The 19,639-nt window shown below is 47.9% G+C and overlaps 1 protein-coding gene and 1 non-coding gene across 3 annotated transcripts in view; both read right to left on the bottom strand.

Moving 5' to 3' along the window:
• DESI2 (desumoylating isopeptidase 2) overlaps positions 1-19,639 on the bottom strand; it is a 34,486-nt gene that overhangs the window by 198 nt on the left and 14,649 nt on the right. Inside the window, exons 2-5 of one of the 2 annotated variants that reach the window (XM_036453631.2) lie at positions 8,780-8,852; positions 5,613-5,706; positions 4,158-4,299; positions 1-2,353 (exon numbers count right to left, since the gene is read on the bottom strand). The exon at positions 1-2,353 is cut by the window's left edge and continues 198 nt beyond it. In XM_036453631.2, the coding sequence (XP_036309524.1) occupies positions 2,132-2,353; positions 4,158-4,299; positions 5,613-5,706; positions 8,780-8,852 (531 nt within the window). In that variant the 3' untranslated portion in view covers positions 1-2,131. The remainder of the gene's footprint in view (positions 2,354-4,157; positions 4,300-5,612; positions 5,707-8,779; positions 8,853-19,639) is intronic. The other variant, XM_036453629.2, reaches the window with a different exon arrangement.
• On the bottom strand, positions 5,235-5,360 carry LOC118727745. The gene has a single exon (XR_004990653.1). It is a non-coding gene; the product is annotated as a small nucleolar RNA SNORA33 (small nucleolar RNA).

Genomic DNA, 19,639 nt, shown 5'->3' with positions numbered 1-19,639 from the left:
ACGCCTCCGGGGCTGCAGAAACGGAGCCCGAGGAGACGCCCGGGACCACGGCGAGTGCTGCCGCCGGCTGGTGCCGGGGAAGCCACGGGGCAGCGGTGGCAGGGCTGACCTCTGGGGGGACCCTGCGGGGCCAGTGCTGGTGAAGGGAACGCTATTGCTGTGGGCAGGGCGCGCTGGCCCCACAGCCCCCCCCCCCCCCCCCCCGGGCATGGGGAGCAGCAGAACCAGCAGCCCGACCTCCCCTGGGCCCTCCTGTCCCGCGGGCCGGTGAGGGGCGACTCCATCGTCCAGCCTCCGAGGCCGAGTGCTACAAGGTCAGGCTGAGCAGGATTCTCCCCTCCGAGGCGAGGCTGGCTAAGAGCCCATCAGACCCATTGGCGGGAGGTCCCCTAAGTAACGACATCTATTTCCCAACCTGGAGTCCACTGAGACGGTGCCCACCTCACGCCCAGAGTCCCGCCTGGTGTTACTGTGCCCGGCCCTGGGCCACAGAGACTTGTTTTAACCCGCGGCTGCAGACTGAAGTCAGCACAACAAGGAATGCAGCTGCTTATGTGCTGGCCACTAGCCGGCCGGAAGCCTGTGCTCTGAATGGATGAGCAACCGCGACCTGCCCCGGCGGACAAGCCCGGGAAAACGCACTTTCCCCTCGCGGGGGGTGGGGACGGGACTGGTTTGAATGACCAGATCACTGCTTGCCTCTTAGTGTTTGTTCTCATCTCGCTCTAGACCTGAACCAAGCCGCCTTCCCATGGAGCTCCGGTCCTCCTCCTCACTGTGCTCCACCCCCCGAGCGGGAGTGCTCAGCTTCCCTCCGGGCTTCCCTTTCCTCGGGCCGATACGCAAACTCAGGAGGGTTTTCCCTCTGGACAGGGTGTGCTGAAGCTGTTAAATGAATCAGAATCGCTTATGGAAAAGTTAAAAATGTGGTTTACTGAAAGATAGGCATCTTTACAAAGAGGAGGGGCACTCCAGTCCAGACGCTGACTAAAAGTAGGGGACTTCAAACTAACAATGCATGGATCGGAGTCACTGCCTTGGTGCGTGTGCACTGCATCCATCTCGCGTGGGACATTCACTCTTAAGGCAGAGAGACGGGACCTGGCGTGTGAGGGCCTGGCTCTCGCACCCAGGGCCGAGCTGGGAGCGGACTCAGCAGACAGAGTCCTGGCTGTGAGGCCGGACGGCTCTGTGTGACAACCCCATCCCTAGAGAACGTGACGTGGAGACGTACATCTGAGGGAACAGGAAGAGGAACTGAAAGATGACAAATGTGCCTTAAACAAGAGGTCAATGCGGAGGCGTTCCATTGAGGAGAAGTGCTCCCTAAGACACTACACTGCCCTCCGACGTGGTGCCAACGTGTCAGACCTCGGAGCTCGCTGTTGGAGTGTGTGCTGGAGACCAGCTCTCGAGGTCTCATAAAGGCAGCTGGACAGTCCCCTGCAGCTGGAAGGCACCCGCCCTGCTGCTCGGAAGCTACCGTGCAGGGAGGCTGTCACCGGTTAAGATCAAAATGAGGCCTCCAGCCCGTACTAGTCAGTTACTTAATGAAAAACATCTTAACTCCAGAGCCGGAGGCATCAAAGCCCCGGACAGAGGCGAGGCGAGCGCCTCCGCCGGAGGAGGGCTGGGAGGACCCAGGGAGATGTGCTGCCCGCGGGGGGGGGGGGGGGGGGGGGGGGCCTGCCTCCCAGCAGACAAGGCCCCCGGCCTCGCGCTGTGTGTGCTCCTTCGCGCTCTGCATCCTGTGCCAAACCCTCCACAGACACGCACAGACCTGACGGCCAGGGCCTGGCAGTGGGAAGTGTACGATCGCTGCCGGACGGACAGTGAAGACGTGGAGTTTCTTCTCGGCGGCAGGAGTCCATGCAGGATTGTAAACAGCGGTACAAAATACTGTAAACATAACTGAGGGGAGTGTAGAAAACAGAAATCTGATTTACAGAGGGTAAAAACCAGAGGCGCTGCCCGCAGTCCCTCCTGCGGAGCGGTGGTTGTACAAATGGAATCCTGAGCTGTGACCGGGGTGGGGAGAGCCAGCTTTGCATACCAGCATCCTAGGGCGCTTCCTCTCTGCTTCTCGCCAGTGGGTCGCCTGCCAGACGGTGCGGAGTGAGGCTTGGAGACCTCAGAGTTTCGTGTGGCGCCCGGGCCGGGCGGCGGCCGCGGCGGCCGAGGCGACCGCGTCCTCGGCCTCCTCCAGTTCGCCCTGCAGCTCCTGGCTCACGCTGGACTGCAGCGCGGCGGGCGTGAGCCACTCCTTGGGCAGGCAGCTCTGCAGGAAGGGGATGCAGGAGCTGAAGTAGGCCAGCCGGTTGATCCAGCGCGGAATCTCCTTCCCGCAGAGGATCTGGAGGAGGAAGGGCTGGGTTAGGAGAGATAACCGCGATCGTCCTTGCCTGGGGGAGGGGGATGGGGGAGGCCGGGCAGCCACTGCACACCAGCCCGCGTGCGGGGCGGCAGCCTCTGCTAACAGGCAGCCCCCAGCGGGCCTGGTCCCTCCTGTCAGCCTCCTCCCTCAGGAGCCCTGGCCAGCTGCTGGCTCCAGTCTGTGAAACGAGCTATTCCACCTGCTCCTTCCTTCCTTGCCTCGAGTCACAGGAGAGACCTCTGCCACCACCACGGACTTTAAGCACAGGGTCACTGGAGTGCACAGAGGCCCAGCCAGGGGCGGGCGGGCGGGCAGACTTGGGTATGTTCCTGTCTGAATTCTCCCGGCCCTCACTGGCCCCACTTCTCAGGAGCTCACGCTGGTCCACTAGCAGCACCTCCCGAGTTAGCCTGGCTCTGGGCTGGACCACCGGGGACAGCAGACAGACGAGGCCGGAGGGCTCCTCCGCTGATCCCTTTTCCTGTTTCAAACTGGCTTTCACAAAACTACCCCCCTCTTCACTGCTCGCTTCCTTCTGTGGGACCCCGTGCTTGACCAAGGTCCCTTTCGCATTCTTGCCTCCATCATGCCCACGACTGTGACATGGGAGCCAGAGCGCCATCCGTTTCTCAGCTGATAATTCAGGAAGGACGGTTCCAAGTGGTTTATGTCCCCAAACTAGCAAGCATGCACAGAGCTGACCCCTGTCATTAAGCGATGTAACTCTCCTCCCCAAAGGGTGAGCCTTATGCCTTAATGGTTACTGACCTGCCATCCCACTGCCATCTGCCTACACTGAACACACACAGGCGTTACCTCCACACCGAGACACGCTGAGGACTCTGCATGGTGAAGGTCAGCCACGGGAGCGGTGACGGGGACCACCTCCGTGTAGCCGTGTGCCTCCTGGAAGCTGCCTGCGCCCCGCCCCGCATAGTGACCGGACTGGCCTAAGACAGCCTGTGAGCCACCGGCCCCCGTTTGCCTTCCGTATGATGTCATGCTGGTTTCCAGAAAACCCTGAGCCACCCTCCTCCTCCCCTGAGGTCACCCAGGTCACCGTGGTCCCGCTTCTCCACTCCGTGTTCACAGGGAGCACCGAGCCGTGCCCCAGGGAGGACCTGACTCGCATGTCTGTCGTGGAGCAGACGATGCCCCTCGCACGGACTCTGTGGTGCCCCAGTCCGCTGGCCGCTGCCCCGGGAGTGGGAGGGGTGGGCAGAGCCGGCCACGCGGCCTGCAGGGGCCGGAATGCCCAGGAGGGAGCGCTGTCCTCCACCGCCGCCCCCAGCTCCGGGCCATTTAATTCTCTAGGCCTTATCTGAGCACCTTCCGTTTTCTCCTTCCATTTCCTTTCCAAGGTCCTGTCGTTTGACCTAGTTTTGGCCTTGCGCGTGGGATTCAGGATTGGGAAGGCCAGTAAGTGCCTGCGTGATAAGCTGGCAGAGTAAGATTCCCAGACGGGAAGAATGAATGTCTTCTAAGTAGGAGCCTGGGAAGAAAACTCAAGTTGGCAACTAACAGTTAGGGAGAGAGAAATACGAGTGGCTCGCAAGCAGTGGTCTCTCAGGCACCGAAGTTTCAGGTTGTAATAACATGAATTCCTCACTCTGTACCCACAGCAAACACAACCCCGTTTCCAGCTGTGCTGGCTAAGTCACCATGTGAGAAAGGCCACGCGGACAGGAGACATGTAAGATCTTCTCACACAGCACGAACCCCCGGAAGGCGGCCGGCCACCCGCCCGGGACAGGCAGCGCACTGGGCAGCGCTCCGCACTCACCTCCGATAAAGCTGAGGAGAAGTGATTGCAGTTCTTGTGCATCAAGTGGTAGGCATTGCCTCTGTACTCTTTCCCCAGTTCTTCCACAATCTTTTCTATCTCATCTTCTAGGAAGTCCGTGCTCCCTAAAACAACAGATTCTCTTAAAGAAAAGAGAAAAACACAGCTGTGTGAGCTTTAGGACTTTACAGAAAGCATGTTTAAAGATTTGATATTGCCAGGAATACCGTGGTGATTAAGACTAAAGATAAATGAGACTTTAAAAATGTCAATTATTTTAGTTTCTACTTTTCTGCAATAAACTCTTTAAACACATGACGTCTGAACAATTCCAATGCAACGTCAGTACCTTTATTCGCCCCGACATTGGAAATGCAGCATCACCGTTGATTTACAACTGGGTGTGAGTCGTCACACTATGTATCAGAGAAGCCGCTCCGTGCCTAACTGCCCCTGCCCTCACCCAGCTGCCACCCCGGACACGTAACCGTCACCATCCAATCACTTGGAGGATTTCAGGCAGAGCAGGCAGGGCATCCACGAAAGCCAAGAATATTCAAACCCGCACCTGAGGGAGGCCTCCGGATTGGACTCGGGACGGCTCTGGGCAGCGTTCCTGGGGGACGTGTTTCCATCAGCCACAGGCGGAGGAACCACGAACACGGGCTGGCCAGCTGGGCAGCCCTCTGCGGCACTTCAGTGGTACAACCTCATTTCACTGTTTCCCCTATTTTGGCAAGTTAACTATCACGTGCCTGAAGCTTCTCTGAAGCACCTTTAAGATTCTAAGCATCACTTTAACCAAACCTTCAGGAGGTGACGGGCGCTGCTCACACTCTCCGGGCTCCAGAGCCACTCGGGCCGCACACGCTGGGTTCTCCCGAGCACTGGGGCCCGGCTAGTCAGTTACTGGAAGTTTATGAACAGAGACCCTTTCCTCGGGGCCGTGAAGAGACTGCTGATGCCGGCAGGCAGATTGAAATAAATCTGTCCTCCGTCTCCCCCAAACGGGAGATGAGGGGAAGCAATGTTTAGATATGAACCTATTGTATTTACCTATCTATCTATTTTCTTCTTCTTCTCAGCCATTTTCAGGAACCTTAAAGACTTCAATGTCTTTAAGGCTTGTAACATGGCTTTACTCTTGCCAGCTTTCTCTAAATTTCTGCAGACACACTCGGGTAAGCACTTCTTGGCTGGCTCAGATATGAACCTTTGCTAAAGCAGAGCTGGCGTCAGACCCGTCAGAACGGCTTCAAATCCATGGAGTAGCTCCCCTGGGTCTGAGGGCAGCACAGGACAGGCTGCCCCCTCTTTACCAGCTGCGGAGATGTGAACACGAAATGCCAGCAACTAAAGCAACGATAAGCTAATGTCACCCCCATGCAGAGGAGTCCTGTACGCCGGAAACAGTGCTGGCACTAAAAGAGTGGAAAAAAATATCCTCCCACTTACTTAAATTTAAATGTCTCTCCTAGTTCAGAAGCTTTTCCGGGGGAAATTTCAAATATTCCAGAAAAGGGGTAAGGATGGCCACCGTAAGCAAATTCTGAAAAGAGAAAACTCATGATTTTTAGTATTAATCACACAAACCGTAACCAGAATGCTGAGCTAGCTTTAATAAATGATAACACCACCTAAATATTTTTCGGTTTACCACTGCTTCCACAAACATCTCATTTAGCTGTTACTTGTACAGGACAGCTGGCGCAAAAGGCCTGACACTCAGACAGTCACAAGAATTACTTTGTTTAATTGTAAGAGGAGAGTGACTAACACCCCGACGTACACACAGCCTCTCTGCCGATGGAGCCTGCCGCACTAATGAGGGGTCAGTTCATTCTCACAAGGCGATCACAAGTCAAAAGTGTACTTTGCTAAAAAATCTGCCTAAGAACAACGAGTTTTGGCCCAGTCACTGTGGCTCCGTGGTTGAGCATTGTTCTATGAACCAGGAGGTCTGTTTGATTACCTGTCAGGGCACATGCTCGGTTGCGGGCTCCATCCCAAATGTGGGGTGTGCAGGAGGCAGCCGATCCCAGATTCTCTCTCATCACTGATGTTTCTCTCTCTCCCCCCCTCTCTCTTCCTCTCCGAAATCAATAAAAAATAAAAAACAATGAGTTTCCATGATTCCTGGCTGGAGACTCCTGGTTTATCTCTGAAATATTAGCAAACTTGGAAAACTGAATTCCACTCCCCCATTCGAGAGAAAATAAACTGCGCGTTACTAACAGCCTCACACGGAGCCTGCCTGACAGCGCCGCCCGCTCCTCCAGGTGAGCAGGGAGCACGGTTTCCGATCGGGAGGGAGCAGAAGGTCCTGTCTGCAGCTCTGCTACGAGATACTTCGGTATTCAGGTGGCCAACCTTAGTGGCTTATTGTCAGAATTCTGAACACCTGTTTAAATGTATCCCATCACTTATCTTTTATTAAAGGTAACCTGAAAAGATCTTCTAGCAAAGCGTGGGAAAGAACTGGCAGACACGGAGTTTACCTTTGATTCAGATCTTTCAGAAAAAAAGCAAGGATGTAGATAACCAACAGGTGTTTCACACTCAGTACTGAAATATACATTAAAACGTTTTTAATGACAGATGTGGGTCAATAAAACACTGTGGTCATCAGGTTGGCCATGGGAAGACTGTATTTGGATTTTTAACTTAATAGCAGTCAGATGAGTCGCAGCCATTGACTCTCCTATGTAAGGAGTGACCGTTCACTTTCAGGAATACAGAGTGGAACAAAAGGAGGTTTACGTTGTGTGTATTGATTATTAGTGACTGCATTGTTTCCATACTTTTGCCCCACCCTGTATCGTGCCCTGGCTTTGCTAAGCTTCTGCGGACGCTTCAGCCATGTTTCTAACTGTCCCCCCATGGTTCTGTGGAGGGGAGCCGGGCTCAGGCAGACGGGAGGCATGGCCTGTGCAGAGAACACGTGGCTTCCCCTGGGCTTGTTGTGGCTGATGCACAGCATGGCTCTCAGCAGTTTGGTGTCTCCAGCGGGAAAGTGGCCCTTGTACCCCCTGGAGCACAGGCGTGTGGAAAGGACACACACACAACTGGGCAAAAGCCAGGTCACACCAGGGAGCAAGCCCACACCACAATGCCCCAGCAATACCCCAGCCGGGAGGGAGCTTCACGGCGACCGTGCGGCCCACACTGCACAGCTGCCCCCCGGTGAGAGGGCCATCCCGAGCACCGTGCTGACACATGGACGTCCACGAGCCTCTTCTTCCCGGCAGCGCGGCTGGCGTGTCGGTGGCCTTTTTGAGTCAACGCAGGAACACACTGGAAGAGTCACAAAGCCGGCCTCGCGGAGGCAATGCAAGGCGTTTCTGCTCAGGGCGGGTTTATGACTCAAACTAATGTGTTATTGCAGCCCTGATGAGGCTGCAGTGTGTCTGACGCACACTGTTACTGCTCACAACTCGCTCAGGAGTAAATTATCTTCACCGAGAGTGGGCCTGAGAACAAAGACAAGCTGCTGAGAGCAGCGCTGCTAATGCGAGTGGCCCGCGTGCTCGCCAGGATGAGGGTAATAAAGAATAAAAAGAGCTGAGCTAATGAGTGGCCAAGACCATCGCTCCCCAGCAGAAAGCCGGGTGTAATCAAGGGCAGAGCTTGCTCAGTGACATTTTAAAACTTTACAACCTCACACTGGTAGATCTACAAACACAAATCACTGAAATTCCCTCCGGAAACTGGTTATTTCAAGTGTGGCACTTGCTAGAATCAACCCTTCTCCAACCAAAACGATTGTTGTGGTATAACAATCTCAAAAGAAAAATATTTTTTAAGACATACTACCGTATTTTCTGGCGTATAAGACGACCCCCTAATTTTACCGTTAAAACATAGGTTTAGGCCTATATTCGCTGTATAAGACTACCCCCCACTTCCGAGGCAACACCAGTTCTTTTTTTAATAGACCGCTGTGTTCTAGTAAAAAGCCTGCTCAGATTGGCCAGAGTCAGAGAGGCGGGGTAGTCTCATACAGAGAATATAAGCCTAAACCTATGTTTTAACAGTAAAATTAGGGGGTCGTCTTATACGCCAGAAAATACGGTATCTGCATATATAAAAGCCTAAGTGACCAAACGACTGAACAACCGGCTGACCAGTTGCTATGATGTGCACTGACCACCAGGGGCAAATGCTCAATGCAGGAGCTGCCCCCTGGTGGTCAGTGTGCTCCCACAGCCTACCTCCCACAGCCTGCCAACCTGCCACAGTCCCACCCCCTGGGTCCAGCCAACCTCCACGGCCCCTCCCCATGGCCGGCTAACCCCCTGTGGTCCCTCCCCCGCCGGCCAGGCCCCCCATTGGCCCTGATCATCAGCCACAGGGACCCCGCCTGTGCACCAATTTGTGCACTGGGCCTCTAGTTTAGAATAAAAGATAACTGAATGTACACTCATGTACTTCCCCCAATTCATTCAACTTTAGAGATTTCCTCAAAATATGGTATAAGTAAATATGGAAAGTGATCTACTTTTCTGCAATAGAAAGTTATGGAAGCAGTTAAAAAATGGAAAGGAAGCACTATAGTTAGGATTTTGCAACTCCTTTAAAGAAAAAACCTCCAGAAAGTGTACTGAGACCGTGTGTACACTTACCTCTGCCATACACTTCAATTCCTGAATGGAAAACTCCAATCCCGATGGAGGAGGTGTACTCGTTCATCCAGTACTAGGAGAAAAGGAAAGATTCAGAGCGTCTGCTCCTGAGGACTCGGCTCCACATTACATACAGGAAGCCACGGCTCCCCACACCGATCCCCTTTCTCGGTATTTTCCCTTCCACCTCGGAAACTCGTATGATAATGACCCATTCGGTCCTATCTCTGTGCCTGTGCTTGTGCCACAGCCCATGTAGATTCCTTCCTGGGCCAAAAGGAATGTCCCACTTTCCTACCAGCACATTGAGAGCACAAAATGGAAACGTGGCCAGGATAGGGGAAAAATTGATATGTAAGTTCTTTTAGTGACTTAAAAATTCACCCGACATCTGCTTTCATATCTCTGTTTCTTCTCGCTAAGCTTTCCTTTTCATTTCCTGGCAAGCTCCCTGAAGACAGGGATATTTTGAACATAGGTAGTGAAATTACCTATGTACATCGATAGATAGGAAATTATGGGGATGACTGTCCAAGGGGTTGAAAAGGTAAACTGCAGAGAGCTATACCTGAAAGAAGGGAATGAGCTAAAAGCTCATTAAACAAACATTAAATGTTGGGTAATACTTAACAGTGTTACAAACCCTATCAGATTTCTCCCAGGTCAGAAGATCAAATGATCTTTAATTTTTCTAGGTTTATTTAAGTTTCAACCTTAGCTCCGAACGCCTGGTCAGTTTTCTCCCAGACCTGGGAAAAGGCACAGTCCATACATGGCTGGGAAAACGTAAACGGATAAAGCTGATCTCTCCCCGGCCCTCAAATACACCTAGAGGAAAAATATTTGAAAAACAACAAGGGACTTTCTCATCTGGTATCACAATATTCACTAAAAGTGTACGGTACTGCCCTCGCCCGTCAGCCTGCAAACTGAAGGGCCCTAGGTTCACAATAGCTACCATTCTTTTTTCAATCTACCAGATTTGCAAATACAAATTATGCTGCTAATACTTGGTAATGAAGAATGTGAAGAGTGACTCAGTGGTAGTTAACTAACCAGGCTACTTCGTGGGATCTTTTCTAAAGAAATACTGGGCATATGCAAAGATACACTGCAGCTTATTAACTGTGTTGTCTATAATACTGAAAAAGTAGGAATAATTTAAATATCAGTAGGAGAACGACTAAATGATGGTGAGTCTGTATTATGAACTACCACTGTCTACAGCTACTACAAAGAATGAAGTAACTCAATACTTCCAGACGTGAGACGGTAGCTAAGACACCAGGTGGAAACCCTATTCATATTATAGCATGATCATACTTCCATAAAATAAACACAGTGTATGTTTTTTTACATACTAAACATGGAAAAATAAAGCAAAACCTCCATCAACTACAACAAAATAACGGTTGAAGCAGAACGAAGTGTTAACAGTGTGGGAGAGGAGAGCAGGTACTCGGGTGGGAGGGAGAAATATAAAGGGATTCTTTCACTTTTAATTCCATATTTCCAGACTGTTTCTCTTTATTTGAATCCTTATACTATCGTAAGGGAATAGGCTCATTATACAAACATCACAAGCAGCAGCATTACTTGTGCGAGAAAAATACTGGTAACAACTGACGTGTGATTCTCGGGGTCCTGGCTGGATAAACTGCTACATTCACACAACATGTGGACACGATGACACCATAAAGAGGAGGAGCTCTCAGGAACTGATAAGAAGCTGATCTGAAGGGTCCTCCATTGGTCAACGTTGGAAAAACCTGAGTAGCGAAGAGAACAATGACAGTAGTGGACTATGAGATACTAAATAAGAAGAATCTGAGCCCACAGTGACACAAAAAAAGAAGGAAAGGAGGGAAAGCTCTTCTGATAGAAGCCAGCTAATCAGTGTGGATGTGAAGGCAGAATCAGGGAAGCACCATTTGCAGCCCCTGCTGACACAAGGTTCATGGATGCTAACACCCTGGGAGAAGGCTGGTGAGAAGCAATGGTCACATAGTCTCCAAGTACCAACCTTCCATTCCCCTACCAGGTGTCTTCAAACTACGGCCCGCGGGCCACATGCGGCCCGCAGAGGAGTCTGATCCGGCCCGCCAGGTTTTTTGGGCAGTGAGCGCAGCTGAGGTGTTACAGTAGGAATTAGTAGTTCATATAGTCCGGCCCTCCAGCTCTCTGAGGGACCGTGATCTGGCCCCCACTTTAAAAAGTTTGAGGACTCCTGAAGCTGTAAGGAAAAAGGTACCTTTGCAATGGAAAATCACGGAATCATCTTACCTAAGTGATTAAACTGAGTATTGTCAACAGGTGGACAAACTGGTGTATGTACCTCCTGATTCGATGAAACAGAAAGGCCATAGCATTTCCTGGTAGTTTTCTTGTCGACTATATTAGAGAGAATATAACCATAAGGAAAAATCAGCTGAGTGTGAGATATTCAATGAGAAACACGGCCTGGACTTTTAAAAATAATGAAATGAAAGTAAAAAAAAGGGTGGGCATACTTCAAAGGAAGATTAAAAAGATTTGACAACTGAATACAATGAAGGAATTTGACTAAAGCTTAGATTTTAAAAAGCCAAAAGGACATTATTGGGACAACTGGGGGGGGGGGGGGGGAGAGGAGAGACATTAATAGGGACTGTACATTAGATGATATTGTACCAACTGAAAATTTCTTGGAAGATCGTCTTCTTAGAAAATACATGATGCAGTATTTACAGATGAAATGCTATAATGCTTCTGCCTTACTTTCTTTAAAAAAATATATTTTTAAATTGATTTTTAGAGAGGAAGGAAGGGAGAGAAATATTGATGTGATAGTGAAACATAGCTTAGCTGCCTCCTGCACGCCCCCTATCAGGGACTGAACCTACAACCCAGGCATGTGCCCTGACTGGGAATCAAACCAGCAACCTTTCGGTGCATGGGACAATGTCCAACCAACTGAGCCACACCACGCTGGCATTCCCCCTTACTTTCCTTGTGAGTGTGTGGTGTAGGACAGGGTAAGAGAAGGTAATAGGTTTTTGCTGGTGACTCTAGGTAAAAGTATACAGATTGTATTATTCTTACAACTTTTTAACAAATATATATTTTTGTTGATTTCAGAGAGGAAAAGAGCAAGCACCAATGATGACAGAGAATGATTGATCCATACCTCTTGCACACCCCACACTGTGGATTGAGCCTGCAACACGGGCATGTGCCCTGACAGGGAATCAAACCGTTCAGAGGTCAACACTCAACCACTGAGCCACGCAGGCCAGGCCTTACAACTTCTTTTTGAAGGTTTATACATTTTCAAAATAAAGGTTAGGGGGAACTGAAGAGAATGATCTCGTCCAGTGTCGGCAAACTCGGTCAACAGGGCAGCAAACCGCAGCTTCCGACTGCATGTGGCTCATGAGCTGCAGTTTGCCGACCACTGACCTAGTGCTTGCCTCCCTCCAACCGAAGAGATGACTTTCCAAGTTTCCTGCTACCCTCCTCCTTTCTCCTCCCAGAATAGGAAGTAGAAGGTGGCCTGCCAGACCCCATAAACACGCTGCCAGGCTTTTCCAGGGAGCAGTTTCCTTGGCGGCACTCCTGACTTCCCTGCCTTTTCCACGTGAGAAATCCCATCGTGCTCAGCGTTTGCAACCAATAACTCGGCCTGCACACTGCTGGCTTCCATACACGGAAAGCACAGGCAGGCTTTTTTTTTTTTTTTTTTTTTTCCTGGTTGCTGACAGCTCTATTTTAGTGACCTTTCTCTTTGTACACATGAGCTTCTCTTACAAAATGCAGAATATTTTCCAAAAAACACATATACTAATGGTTTGCCTAGAACATCTACAATAAAACACTGTCTAACAATGTTTTAAACTCTTAGTAAATGGAACATTTATTTCCATTTAATGTTTCATATCACTTAATTTTAACAATTTATCTTTTAGTTGGGCAGTAAATAGCCTTCCCAAAGTGCTTTTATAATAAATGTCTATAATGGGAATCTAACGGTTTTATTGAGAGATAGAAAGGTTTTCACGAAAAAGGAAAATTATATACAGTGACTTTGGGCCACAGGGTAACACAGGGCTGGGATGGGAATGCATTTGTCTGAGTGGGATCCCAACTCAGAATCTATCCTCTGCCTTCTCACCAAAACAATCCTCTTACCCAGGCCCAGGGACTGCATGCTTGGGGCTCCTGCATGCTGCCAGGGTAGGTACTATATATACTATTTCAGTTTGAAACTTCCCTGCACTCAAGACTTTACATTTAAAAAAGCAAAACATTTTATGAATTGGGAAATCTGTAAAAATGAGAAACTTAAAAACAAGGAGAAAATGGACCTTCCAAAAACATGGTCAGCCTGTGGAGTTCAGTATACTGAGGTCTGACCTATATAAGGTTTCTAAAGAATTGCAGACACTACAATGAAAAATGAATACCCGATAGTTGTGCATGTGGTAGTGTTGTCTCTGCTCTCAAACGGAAAGTTACAATTAGGTCAAGTGTTTTTGTCCGAGGTTATAGGAAGCCACAAGTTGCAGGGCAAAGCTGTTTCTTTGTCAGTACCGAGCAGCAGAAGGCCATCCACTCCTAATGCTTTTCCCAAGGTTCTGTCTCCATACTGTGTGCCAGGCAGGAGCTGATGTTGTGGTGCTTACCTACTGTTCACAACAATAAGGGACTCAGTAACTTTCTGCTTTTATGTTTCTTTGTGTTCTTATCTCCAGAAATACCCCCAAATTTAAGGGTTAAGTTCTTTGAGAGATAAAGTAACTACTTACTAATTAGAAACCTATGAATAGATAGCTCTACTTACAGAAATAAGAATTTCAAGTAACACTATCAACAACTGTATACCAACAAATTAGATAACTGAGATGAAATGGAGAAATTCATCAAAAGACACAAATTACCAAAACTAACTCAAGAAGAAATTTAAAAATCTGAATCTATATATATAAAAGCTTAAGCAACCATTACAACAGAATGACTGGTTGCTATGATGTACACTGACCACCAGGGGGCAGACGCTCAATGCAGGAACTGCCCCCAACCTCTGCAGGCAGGCCCTGATCGCCTGATGGGGGCCTGCTGGCCAACCTCTGGTGTGTCGTCCCCCCACCCCCCCCCCCCCCGGCAGATCCCAACTGCCCAATCGGGGCTGGACCCAGGGCTTGGATGGGGAGCGGGGGACGGTGGTGGTGGATGCGGGTGGCGAGGGAAGGAGGGGGTGGAGAACCACGCAGTGACAATGTGCAGGTGGCACGGGAAGGAGGATGCAGGGAGGCAGGGCACCCGATTGGCCCTGATTGTCAGCCAGGCCTAAGGACGCCACCAGTGCATGAATTTTATGCACTGGGCCTCTCGTAGACTTATAATGAATAAGAATGAGAGAAAGGAGAATGAATTAGTAATTTAAAAACCACCCACAAAGAAAAAAGGCTATGATGAGAAGAATTTGGTGAATTCTACCAAACACTTAATACAAAACCAATATCAATTATTCACAAACTATCCTAGAAGACAGAAGTGAACACTTCCCAACTCATTCTGAGGCCAGAATTAACTTGACATCAAAAACAAAGACACCACAAGAAAACTACAGATCAATATCTCTTATGAATATGGATTCAAAATCCTTACAAAATAACTAGCAAACTAAGCAAAGAGACATATTAAAAGCATTATACACCATGAACAGTGGGATTTATTATAGGAATGAAAAGTGAGTTTAATATCTGAAAAATCAACTAATTAATATATCATATCAATAGAATAAAGGACAAAACTTCTCAGATGTTAAAAAGCATTGGACAAAATACAGCTTTTTTTATGATAAATAGACTCGACAAACTAGGAATATAAGGAAACTTCCAAAACTGATAAAGAGCACCAATGAAAAACCCATAGGACTACATAACTTTGTATCTGAAAACTAAAACACCATTGAAAGAAAGTAAGGACCTAAATAAGAACATTGTTAGGATGGCAATACTCCCCGGATGGCAATACTCCCCAATTAATCTGCAGTGTCACTACAATCTTCATCAAAATCCCAACTGCCCCTTTTGCAGAAATTGACAGGTCAATGCTAGAAATTCAAGATACCCATGATTGCCAAAAAATCTTGAAAGAATTGGAAGAGCCACACTTCCTAATTTCAAAAATTAGTACAGAGCTACAATAATCAAGACTATGTGATTGGCACAAAGACGGACATTCAGATGAAAAGAATAGCATTCAGTTCAGAAATAAACCTTTATTTATGGTCAATTGATCTTTGACAAGAGTGCCAAGAAAATTCAGTGGAGGAAAGAAATGCTCTTTAAGAAATGGAACTGGAATAACATAACTGAACAGATCCAGAGACAGAGAAACATTGATCAGACCGTCAAACCTCAGAGGGAAGGTAGGGGAGAGATCAACCAAAGGACTTGTGTGCATGCATATAAGCCTAACCAATGGACACAGACAACAGGGGGGTGAGGGCATTAGTGAGGGGGTGTGGCTCAGTGGCTGAGTGTCCATCTATGAACCGGGAGGTCACAGCCTGATTCCGGGCCGGGGCACACGCCAGGGCTGTGGGCTCCATCCCCAGTAGGGGGCGTGCAGGAGACAGCCGATGATTCTCTCTCATCATTGATGCTTCTATGCCTCTCTGCCTCTCACCTTCCTCTCTCTGAAATCAATTACAAACATATTTTAAAAAGAAAAAAAGAACACAAGCATAAAATAAAAAAATAAACAAGAAAAATTTTTAAAAATTTTGTGCTTCAAAGGACACTAAAGAAAGTGTCTTTTTCTAATAAAAAAAAATGGTCCCATTAGTTCTTGAACTTTAATCTCCAATTAGAAACCTTTAATTTACTTCTCAAATTACATTTTTTTTTAAAAAATATATATTTTTTATTGATTTCAGAGAGAAAGGGAAAGGGGGAGACAGAAACTCCAATAGGCTGCATGACCTCTACTGGGGATGGAGCCCAAAACCCAGGCATGTGGCCCGACAGGGAATTGAACCCATGACCTCCTGGTTCATTAGGTCAATGCTTAACCACTGAGCCATACTGACAGGACTATACACTACATTTTTAATTCCAGCCTGCGGCTTTAAAAAACTCGTGAAAAACAGGCTAAAAACAACAGGAGAATAGAAAAAACACAACTCGTAATATATGTATTCTGGTCAGCCACCGCTTCACACATGAACAGCAGCACATCACTGGCAACATTTTTAGAATTTGGATGTTTTTCTCTTGTGACTTGTTTTCTGAATGGATTCGGAAGAGCTGGTCGGAGAGATGCCCTCCAAACGCTTCTGCTCCCTTGAGGGCTCTCTCGCCCCACAATTAGAAGCACACCTGGAAGGCTCAATCTTTAAAACCTGGGCACACTGCCTGCAAGACTGGTGTTTAATTCAAGGTCAGCATGCCTTATCCAGTGCTTCTGCCTCAGAGCCCTGCCTGGCTATGCAGGCAACTGGAGGATGCTTATTTTAAGTGGGGATTTAATGAGATTACTGTAAATAAAACAAAAGGTATACAAGGACTAAGCCTTTTACAGAATGATTTGCTGTTGCTATTCATACAGAAGGAATTATTACCCCCTTGTAGTTTAAGATTTTAGAAATTAATAGTGTTTCTCAACGCTTCTTTATATTGGTTTCCATCCCGTCGTTACTTTAAAAAATTATTTTATGCTGTCAAAACCTCGCACAGAGCATCTCTGGAGATAAAATCTCTGTACAAAGCTCAACAGAGCTTCTCAAACTTGCTCTATGAAAACGCATGCTCTGGTAGAACACCGTGAAACACTGATAGTTTCTAACAGAAACATATCATAAATATGCAACATGAAATCACAGGCAGGAAAAACAAACAAAACAGGCTGCTCAATTAGATCCGCCTGGATGTCAGCAAGATCTCTCTCTGTTCACTTTTGTTGGGTACATCTTCGTTGATTTTGTTGTCTAAATAGTAGCAGATGCCAAAAGTTTACAATTCCATGACTGGGGGAAATGCAAAATCTGGGACAAGTTGAACCGTAAGCTTAGCTTTGTATCTGACCCAGGAAAGCAGCGCTTTTATGCCTAGATGTGGACCAAGTGTAAGAGTGCACGGAGAGTTGGGGAGACAGTTTAGGGACGGAGCGCAGGACGCCAGGAGCTGCAGAGGCCGCGATGAGGATGTAGAACACGGGGGCAGCCTTCCTCCGAGGGGATGGCACAGGCCTGCTGGGGCAGGCGGAGGGACACAGCAGCCGGCGGGCCCACTGGAGGAGGCGGTATATTTACGGTTACTCATTGCGGACAGGGACCCATGAGAAATCACATGTTTTCACTTGAGTTAGTTTACAGTTCTTAAACCCATAACATACTAAAGGAAAACAGTAAACCAGCCAGTTGCTACCACAAAATAGCAGCTCTCAAACCATGAAGCAACAGCAGTTACCACAGCATCTCCACGCCAACCACCCACTTAAACCATCTGTCCCAGGACACGTTAGGTCAGCTTAAATCTAGCCAGCGGTGGGCAAACTCATCAGTCCACAGAGCCAAATTTTTAAAACTTAAACTTCTTCTAACACCACTTCTTCAAAATAGACTCGTCCAGGCAGTGGTATTTTGTGGAAGAGCCACACACAAGGGGCCAAAGAGCCGCATGTGGCTCTTGAGCCACAGTTTGCCGACCCCTGATCTAGGCAATTTTCCCTTAGGCAAATGGGAAACCTGTATCGTTCCAGCTGGGATCACAGGACGATGCTGCTTCTATTATATCGGCATTTACTGCAGAGATTACTGCTTGGACAAGAAAAGGCTGAGCCAAGCATTGCAACTAACACAAGGGGAAGCATTTGAACGATAGTGGAAAAGAAACTGGGTGGTGTGTCTTTCTTTGCCTTATATTTTCATAAAGATTTGATAATTTTAAAGAGACCCAATCTATCTCAAAAGTTGGATTCCAATACCGTTTCTGGAGACAGAAGGCCTTGGTTGGAATTCTGACTTCACGATGTGCTAGGTGACCTGGGAGAGAGACGGGCCCTCCCAGTGTTTATAAGACGAGGTAAACAGTACTACGCAGAGGGCTACTGTGCGGGTTACACAAACGAGTGATGTATCCATTACTTACACAGTGCGTGACCCATAGCATAGTGACCACTGACTGCCAGCAGCAGCAAACACATGGCTATTGACAATATGATCCTGTCCTAACATTCCTGTCCTGCAGACCGGTTCTGGCTCTGTGAATTCTCAGAATGTTCAAGAACCGTTGGGAGGAGATCAAATAGCCCGGAGCAGCACCTCCCTACAGTGAAGAGCAAACAGTGGCAGAGTTCACTTGACTCTAGGGCTCCTACCCGCAATGAGGCCTCCTCCCGGGAAGTACAGACCTGAGTGGAAGTCTGTAAGAAGGCAGTGGTTTCATAAATGCTTCTACATGCATGAGGGGCAAGAGCAGAGGCTGAAGAGCCACATCTCCACGTGGAGGACCCTCTCGCCTTGCACGTCTAAGACTATGGAGAGGGCCGCTCTGCAGAAGATGGCATGGAAGAACACCAACACACAGCCGCCTCTGTGCCAGCCAGGGTCCCTGGTGTAGAGCAGCGGCCGCCAGCCGGTGGTCCGGGAGGCCCGCAAGGTGGGCGACTGCTGGTTAAAGCATTTTTATTTTATTGGTTATGGTATCACATAATTGTCCTCAGCCCCCCTTCCTACCCCAAACCCCTCCCCATGTCGGCCCCCACCCCCTGTTGTCCGTGACCACTGGCTAGGCTCACATGCCAAAGCATTCTAAAGTATTAATGTAACAAAAGACAGGAAGAAACAAACCAGAAAAATTATCATCTGAAAATATGTGGGATGGCAATAAATATGTAAGTATGTTTACTTTTGAGACCAATTTTGCCTCAATACTGAAAAAAAGAGGCCTAAATATTTCTATTATTTTAAAGCACAGTTTATAGAAGAGAGCTGACTGTGCTATATTATAGTCACATACTATTAAAATGTTAAGTTAATCTTCTGACAGAGAACTTTCATTAAACTTCATTTTGGTCAATGATTCGCCTTATCGATTTAATAAAATTTTATGCCCTCTCCCTAGTCTGGAACTTAAAACACTTAGCTAACCACTCGGTCTGGGCCTTCCTTCCTGAACAGGCTCTTCTGAATGATCGGACAGCATAAAGCACGGCTGTTTCCTCTGAAAAACCAGAGCCCGTGTTCCTGTGGGTCAGAGCAAGTGTTTTATTTAATTGCCATAAAAAGGTGCTTAGGGAATAGAGAAGGCGTTTGATTACTGAGTTACAAATCCAAAATAACGGTGACGCGGGAGACTGTGGGGTAATTACAATAGCTCCGTCTCCTATAAAACTGTCCTTGGAGTTCATGTTCACACGGCTGAGCGACCCTGTCAGGTCCTGTGCTACCGTTTGGGCTGAGTCCCAGATAATCCTATAGCAACTGCCATTTAACAGAAAACCACATTAAAATGCTGCCTACGGTGCCTGAGCATCTGGCTAGTCATAAAGTGGAGTCAAAAAATCCTCACTGAATGAACTGAGATATTCTAGTGTCTTTTAGACAAAATCACAAACATCCAGGGCTATCTGTTAACTTGCCTTAAAATAAGAATAGATCTATTCCATTATTATTATTTTTTAATTAAGATATTATACGTGTACATACCTCACCAATCCCCACCCCCTATTATTATTTCTAAGAAAATATTCAATCTTTTCATTACTAGAGATGATCTAAAATAAGCACGACTCACTTTCTTGATCTTAGAAAAAAATTATATAACAAAAACATTTTCATTACAATGCTACTTATACATTGTTAATTACTTTCAA

This window comes from Pipistrellus kuhlii, unplaced genomic scaffold, assembly GCF_014108245.1.
Source record: "Pipistrellus kuhlii isolate mPipKuh1 unplaced genomic scaffold, mPipKuh1.p scaffold_m20_p_25, whole genome shotgun sequence".
Taxonomy (NCBI): Eukaryota; Metazoa; Chordata; class Mammalia; order Chiroptera; family Vespertilionidae; genus Pipistrellus; species Pipistrellus kuhlii.
This window is presented reverse-complemented; position numbering and strand designations above follow the sequence as displayed.